Source organism: Lacerta agilis, chromosome 8 (genome assembly GCF_009819535.1).
Source record: "Lacerta agilis isolate rLacAgi1 chromosome 8, rLacAgi1.pri, whole genome shotgun sequence".
In the NCBI taxonomy this organism is placed as follows: Eukaryota; Metazoa; Chordata; class Lepidosauria; order Squamata; family Lacertidae; genus Lacerta; species Lacerta agilis.
Genome location: NC_046319.1, coordinates 23,967,843 through 23,975,886, shown reverse-complemented (window position 1 = coordinate 23,975,886; position 8,044 = coordinate 23,967,843). Strand labels below are relative to the sequence as shown.

The 8,044-nt window shown below is 47.0% G+C and overlaps 1 protein-coding gene across 2 annotated transcripts in view; it reads right to left on the bottom strand.

The window, feature by feature from the left end:
* Positions 1-1,062: 1,062 nt before the first annotated feature.
* NPHP4 (nephrocystin 4) overlaps positions 1,063-8,044 on the bottom strand; it is a 92,977-nt gene continuing 85,995 nt past the window's right edge. For both annotated transcript variants that reach the window (XM_033156571.1, XM_033156572.1), the window contains exons 28-30: positions 4,703-4,882; positions 2,438-2,581; positions 1,063-1,742 (exon numbers count right to left, since the gene is read on the bottom strand). In XM_033156571.1, the coding sequence (XP_033012462.1) occupies positions 1,602-1,742; positions 2,438-2,581; positions 4,703-4,882 (465 nt within the window). In that variant the 3' untranslated portion in view covers positions 1,063-1,601. The remainder of the gene's footprint in view (positions 1,743-2,437; positions 2,582-4,702; positions 4,883-8,044) is intronic.

The window sequence follows — 8,044 nt, the reverse complement described above, 5'->3', positions numbered from 1 at the left end:
AACCCTCCCAGATGTTCAGCCAACTACCACATCAATGATGCTGCCCCCATCTGGTTTATTTTAGTGTATCTTTGATTCTCGAACGAGGAACAAAGTGTACCTTCCAAAAACTGGCCCGCCATGTTGGATGTATGCCTCTATGCCTGCTAGAATGAGGTCTCCCGCAGCTGTATCCCTCACCCCTTCAAATATAATCTATCTCAAGAGGAAACATCATCATTCCAAGTCATGGAGCATACAGTACTGGCAAACAGCAACCTTCGCTACAAGTGAAGGGGAACCCTAAAAGCTCAGCTATAACCCAGAAAGCATCTCCCTATCAATGACAGACTGATTAAAGAGGAGAACGGGACATTGTGGGGAGAATATGACCCAGTCCATCTCACAGCTGAAAGCACACCTGCAAAATTTGTTTGGGTAGCCAAAATAGATATGTAGCTGTTGGATTTAACAGCAAACTATGCATCCTCTTTTAACCCAGGGGGTGGGGGCAGAAACAAACTTGTACCTCCAGGTACCCAAAGTTTAGAAAACCCTGTCTTAATCAATATTTGCTTAGTTCCAACCCTATATTTACCTTTGAAATTGCTGCCACCTTCTTGCATGCTGATGATCAATTTCCTTCTCTTTTCCATCATTCTGCCCCACCCACCCCCTGGTCGCTGCTCCCTAGTTGTGTGGTCTGTTTAGGACAAACTTTCAGCAACAGTATCCTGGACCATGTATATCCTTTTCTTGCAGGCAAAGATATATCCATTGCCATCCAAGTGGCAAATTTTGTTTAGGCAGCCAGATTAAAAAAACAACAACACCAAAACACTTGGTGGGGTGGGTGGGATGTGCTGCTGGTTTAATTTCATTTTTTAACAGCTTTAAAGTTTATTATAGAGGGTTGCTGCATTTTTACCCTGGGGGGTGAACTTTATTTTTATATTTGTGTGTGTTGATGACGTCAAAATAACTGCCCGCTTTCTCCATATTGTGGTGGCTTTAAACAATTAAGTTTAATTCATTCAACAAGAATGAGAAGGCATGTATGTTCTTCTGATTATGATCCTTTAATTAAAAAACAAACAAACACCCAAACATGCCCCAAACCCAAACTCTGTGTAAAAATAATGTTACAAAACCAAACAAATTGGCAAACAAGCTTGCACTGCCGTGTTAAAGATCTGAAAGCCTCAGCTGCCTTCTACCAGCCAGTGACATTTCATGGCGAGAGAAATGAATTTTCGATCCGGAGCCAGAAGGAAAGGGGGTGGGGGTATAACAGGCGCGACTCAGCTGCATGGTTGGAGGTCGTGCTGACGTCCCAGGAATCCACTCGGGCAATCAATCACGCAGGCTTAGCAGGGGCTCGATGGGATGCAAGCTAAAGTACACTCAAGTGGAGGCCATGTGTCCCACCGCTCTGAGGTAGCAGGGTGGGGGAGGTAATCTCTCTGCAGACTTGTGGTCAGCGACAATTCAGGGGTGCAAAGGCTGTTTGCAGACGGGGATCGTGAAGGGAGCAGGACTGTCCCTTTAGGGAAGTTTGATGGATTGCAGGAGAGTGGAAAACAATCGAGGCAAGGGCACACAAACACATACACCTTACAACACTACTGGTAGGTGACCTTCACGCAGAAAGTCTCTTCGTTCTTGTCTTCATGATCATTGATATAAATCAGGATTTCCTCTTCGCCAGCACTCTGGCTCGGGGCAAATCGCAAACCGATGGTGTACGTCTCCCCTCCACCGATCTGCGAGGACAAACAACAGGGACGGTAGCCAGAGGGTCAAGTTGAGGGCTAATGTATGCCTGCATATAAATTGCTCAGTAAGCAGTGATTCTGTGGATGATCCCTCAGTATAATTGTTGAAAAGGGCAAGGCCCAATTCCAGGCCAAAGTGAAGCACCTTTTGTGTCTCAAGGGTGGTATGTGATTTTTACTATTATTGTTATTTTAGTGCTGAATTATGGCTGGAGGGTGTTCAGATGGTGCTTGAGGCTACATGAGACAATATGGAAGTTTTGCCTCTGGGATTTGGTCTATGGTGGCTGTTTCATGCATTCGAAACACTGCATACCCTCATCAAAATTGAAAGATGAGGCATACACAAGCGAAGAGTACCCTTACAGAACTATTTTGGGATGCGAGAGCTGATTGCCCTCGATATCCTCAAAACTCTCATTCGTTGGAGGTTTTTAAACAGAGGTTGGATGGCCATCTGTCAGAGATTCTTTGGCTGCGATTCCTGCACTTGGGGGGGGGGCATTGGACTAGATGGCCTTTGGGGTCCCTTCCACCCCTACAATTCTATGATTCTATCCAAACATGCAGATTACAGAGACAGTTCAGAGCCAACTTTGCAGTGCCCAGGGTAGCATTTCTGCCTTGATAACTTCCTGGAGCCTCAGCAAAGTCAAACCATCCTGTTCGTCTTAAGATGCTACCTCAAAGGAATCCTCCTTGAACTGTAGAAGGTCCGGCCGGTTGGTGTGCAGGAAATAGACCCTCCGGGATGGATAGGGGTTGGCGTAGGTGATCCTCTTGTTTGAGCCTTTCCCTCCACCAGGGGGGAGCACGATTTCAAAAGCCTGGAGGTGGAAAGAAAAGGAAACTGGAGACAACCATTTTACACTGGACAGGATGATGCAATGCCACTATCAGGGCTGAATGAAGTGCCATGATGTGAGAGATCTCTGTGTTTAGGATCTCCTCTGAGTTTCTTTCCTTTTTCAGTTTAGTGGGTACAGCCATGTTCTTTGGGGGAAGAGACACTCTGAGAGATGGTGATTCACTCTTTTCCTCCCATAACGCTTCCTGTTTCAAATACCGCCCCCCCCGCCTCCTGTTAATTACACAGGAGATGGGGGGGGGGAGGTCTATATATTGGGTTGCACCCAACATCTATGCCCAATGTTATCAAAGAGCTTCCCCAATTTAAACAGAGTTTCAATGGCCATCTGTCAGGGATTCCTTAGCTGTGATTCCTGCATTGCAGGGGGTTGCACTAGATGACCCTTGGGGTCCCTTCCAACTCTACAGTTCTATGCTTCGAAGGCCATCGGTTTCAGTGGGTCTACTGTGACTGAGCTGGATTTCTTCATATCTTGAGGCTGCAGAACTATAAACAACTCAGTGTGCGTATGTGTTCAATTTCACACTTTAGCATCCCATTTGAGCTGCTGCTGAGTTAGCTCTTAGCTTCTCCTTTGTGCAGCTGCTGAATATCTGGTGCTTTCTCACCTAGCACACTTTCAGGTGTGCTAGGGCAATTGCTATTGTCTCCAGTTTTGGAGTATCAGGTGCTCTACAGGGCTGGCACACTTCCTACCCAGAGGAATTAATGTCTAATAAGCAAACTAGAGGAGGCTGTTATAATGAGACAGCGGAGAAAAGGGGGAAGGGGGCAAATCAGATGCTGGAACTGGCCACAGTGACACATGCCCTAGTTACATCCCAGTTGGACTACTGTAACACATTCTACGTGGGGCTACCTTTGGAAGCTTCAGCTGGTTGAGACTACTGATGGGGGCATTGCAGGAAGCATGTTGCTCCCCTCTTAAAACAACTTCACTGGCTTCTAGTCCATTTATGGGCACAATGCAAAGCACTGGTTATGACCAATAAAGACTTATACAGCTTGTGCTCAAACTACTTGGAAGACCTCCCTCTATGGACCGACCTGTTTGCTAAGCTCCTCCAGTGAGCACCTTCTCTTGGTCCCATCAACATCAGAAGCATTGCTGGTGGTGACACAAGAGAGAGTCTTTCTGCGGCTGCTCCCAGATTGTGGAATTCCCTCCCGAGAGAGGTCAGCCTGGCTCCCTCTTTGCTATCCTTCTGCCGGCCGGCCAAGACCTTCCTGTTCAGGCAGGACTTTGAGAACTAAGGAGCAGACAATGCTGATCACTGCAAACTGTACTTCAGCTGCTGGTTCTAAATGTGTTTTGATGCATTTTAACTATTGTTTTTAGATTTGTATTACATTGTCTTTCATGATGATGTTTTTAAATGTTGCATCCTGCTTTGAATCCTAGGATGGGAGAGAAGTGGGATGTAAATACATTAAATAATGAATAAATAGCCAGAAGGTTAAGGCTTGTGGGATCCTGCCTCCCTACCCACTGTCTTCTAAGAAAGGGTTTTGAGGAAGGGCTGAAGGAGACCATGGCTGCGGACATGAAACTGAACCGAATTGTGTGTTCTCCAATTCATGGTCTCTGAATCTGGGGAGCTGGGGGTGGCTGAACTGCAGCATGGCAAATTGCTCCTCTGTTGAACAGGCAAGGACAGAGCTCAGAGGCCAGTCAAAGTTCCTTCCTGCCCACAGAGCAGATTTCAGTGATGGGAGACAAGCTATGCAGCTAAAGGCATGGATTTTAAATTACAACAAGAGGGCAAAACAAACAGAAACAAACAGTGCATTGCCTTTTAGGACACACCTTTATCATTGCTAATAATGACCAGAAACAAGAAAACTCCTGAAGAATTGAAATTGCCACCCGAGTCCCCCCTAAATGGCACTCCTGAGACAGGAGTGTAAGAAGACTTTTGACTTTCAGACTGAAAGGAAAACCCACCTGAAGCAAGGTCTTGTCCTTGCTGACTCTGGATCCCTCATGTTCAGGAGACCACGGCCCTCCACCTGACCTTTCTGGCCCCCTTGCATCACCCTTAGTAAAACTTGGAATTAAAGGCAAATGTCTGACTACCTTGGAGACAAGAGGCTGCCGGCAGGATAAGCACACCAGCCAGGAAGAGACAAGCTGATGGTATTCGACATCCACCAGGTTGAGGTAGACAAACCGGCTGCCGGCACTCTGAGGCCTCACGCCAAGGTGCAGATCTTGCACGCCATTTGCAGGGAGGATGAAGATGCCTTCTGGGTCCACCTAGCAGAGGAAGAACAAGGAGACATAAGCACAGAAGAAGAGCCTGCTGGATCAGGCCAATGGCCCATCTAGTCCAGCACCCTGTCCTCACAGTGGCCCAAGTGATGCAAGCAGGATCTAACCATGAGAGCCCTCTTCCCTCCTGTGGCTTCCAGCAACTGGTGTTCAGAAGCATCGCTGCCTCCAGTTGCAGAGGCAGAGCAGAAGTATCATGGCCAGTAGCCACCAATAGCCATATTCTCCATTAATCTGTTTAGATTCTCTTTTAAAGCCATCCAAGTTAGGGCCATCACCGCCTCCCACGGGAGCGAGTTCTGTAGTTTAACTATGCACTGCATGAAGAAAGGCTTTGTTTTATTTGCCCTGAATCTTCCAACATTCAGCTTCATAATGAGCCTACGGGGAAAGGAGCTTACTGCAAAATATTACATAATCTTCGGCGCCTGTACCTCTGCCCACATGTAGCTTGCTCTGGAAAACAGGGTGTAGTTACTCACTAAACCATGGATTGAAGCTGCTGAGGACCCAGAACTCCTTTTCAGGGCTGCTTCATCAGCCTTATTGCATGGATCCTTAGATCCACCTTTAGCAAGAAAGACCGTGGTCAATGGCAGAACCACTCCTGGTCTGTATAGTAGGAGACTTGAGGCATTCCATCCCTCGCTCTTAACGTAGCTTGCTTACTAACCTATGTCCATGGGTGGTTTTACTAACCATGAGTGATTTCAGGCCTAGGTAAGACTTAAAATCTGTTCCATTTTAAAGTCACTGTCAAAGGATTCTGGGAAGGGAAATCCATGTCTCCCCCACGGAGGAAGAAAGATTTCTCCCTTCCTCTTTGTTAGATGTGAGTTACAAAGTGGGGGGTGGCTTGCCAAAAGTCAGGTAAGCATTTTGGAATGGAACATCCTGTTTAGGTGTAAGGCACAATGGTCCTCTCCTTCACCTTGCAGGGCACCTCCCTCCCTCCCAGGGCACCTCCCTCCCTCTACATCATATCCAGAGATGCTACAGGGTGGGCTTAACTATGGAAAGGTGGCTTACAAATGAACTATGAGAAAGGTGATGGATGTATCCCTGCTGAGGTCAGCATCCATACTTTGGCCCTTTAACAATGGTGCCCCAATGGGGACAGTCACCTCAAGGCCATGGGCTCTGGGTGACTGAGTGATGCTGTGAACAGTAGCTGCCAAAGCCCCCTGCCGAAGGATCAGGAGGAGGAGGGGCTTCTCAGAGGTTAATCCAAAATGCTACAGACACCAAGAGGCTCTTCCGACAGGGACCACCCTGGTGTCCTTTGATCAAGGCGGGGGGGGGGGGGAGCTAATCTGCTCTACCTCTGTCTCCAGTTTGGAATGCAAATGAGGCGATGATTCAATGTGTGCTGCCGACATGGAAATAAGAGCCTGCAGAGGCAAAAGGGAAGTGCCTCGCATTTTCTTCTTGTGAAGGTTCCCCCTTGGCAACGGGGCCACATCCGCCTTTTGCCAGCAATTTAGCAGGCATCTCTGGTCAGTCTGTCCGGCTGCAGTGATTAATGCCCATTACATTTAAGGGAGGACTGTTTTAGAAACTGAAAGCAAGGCTCCTGATCCTTGGCTTAAGGTATAATTGCCATTGTCTTCCTCCTCCCCTTGGCTCTAGAGATATAACCATCAGCTGACTCCACAGGAGGTTCTCCAGAGAATACAAGGCCATTCTCCACCACAGCTCAGGCTGCATGTGCTTCTGGACAGCAGGGGAGGTGGTCTCAATGGATGAGGGTCAGCAGGAGCTTGCCTTGGGGACCCTGAACACCCTGAGACATTTCGAGGCCCACTTTGAGGGCAGTCTCAGGGAGTGGATCCTGTGTTTGACTCTTCCCCAGTGGCTGGAAGTTTAGACTTCCTAAACGAAGACCTGTTGGCCAAGACTCTCAATCTTCCATAAGCTCTGAGCAGAGAGTTTACAGATGTCAGTAACCCGCTGACATTGCCTCCTGACTTCAAATTGTTGCCAGCTTTAAATTCCTTGTCACTCTCAGCTAAAGGCCAGGACCTGGGCACTCAATAGGTCTGCCTGTAACACCCATCTTCTCTGAAAACTCCCACTGGAAGCTGGCCCAGGTCCTGCACAATCTGAACTAGATTTGGCTCCCTGAGCTCTTGATGCTTGCTACTTGCTGCCGCACACTCACAGAGGTCAAGTCCCTCCATGCCTCCCCCAGCATCTTCTCTGGCTTACAAACATTGGCAATAGCACCATCAACATACCAACTGCCCATACAGGTGTGCACCTGTTTAACCATCCACCTAAATTCTGCATGAACCTAATGCCAAATTCCAAGTTTGGAGAGAACTGCAGATTACTCACATCTCCACCCAGGGCTCAGCAGAGAATCCACGTCTAGGAACTGATCCCAGGTCTGATGAGCAGAATCTCACTTAAGACTCCATACCATGAGTTAAGCTGGAGTTTCCTTCAAGCTTCCTTTGTCTTTTGTTGTTCCCTTTCAACTCATGTAGTTTCAGAATATATATATATATATTTTTTAAAAAAACCCTTTTCAATTTATGTTAGGGCAGCAGAGTTTGTGTTTCTCTTATTATTCACATTTATAATTATGACTAAACGCATTCTAAAGAAATTATTATTCTCCATAGACTCATTAATTCTGATAACTTGCCCACTGGGGTTTTGGGCCACTGATCCCTCCGTACGATGGCTTTAATCAAAAGACAATTACAGAAGAGGCTTTGCAGCTGTAAATTGTCTGAGGTCCCCTAACGGGCTCTTGCATCCTAGCGGATGGCCCATCTCATGGGAACCTTTGATGAAAATCTCCAAGCAAAGACACTTGCAGAGGCTGAAGCACATTTCCCAGCAGAATGAAACACACACACACATATAAAACACCCTCCTTGTGTGATTTATCACCAGTTTCTTGTGGACATGTGCATCACCCCTTCTTTCTCAATTGCTTTTATTTGTCCTTGGAAAAACATCATCGCCCAGCTGAATCTGATTAGCTACACCATGTGATCCCTGATTGGCTAGGATCAACCATTTGACTAATCCAGGCAGGAGGGAGAAAGCTTAATAAAGGAGGAGGAAAATAAAACAGAAGATTTCCTGTTCTTTTAAGATATGAGCAAGCACAGAATACTGTAAAGCACAGTCCTC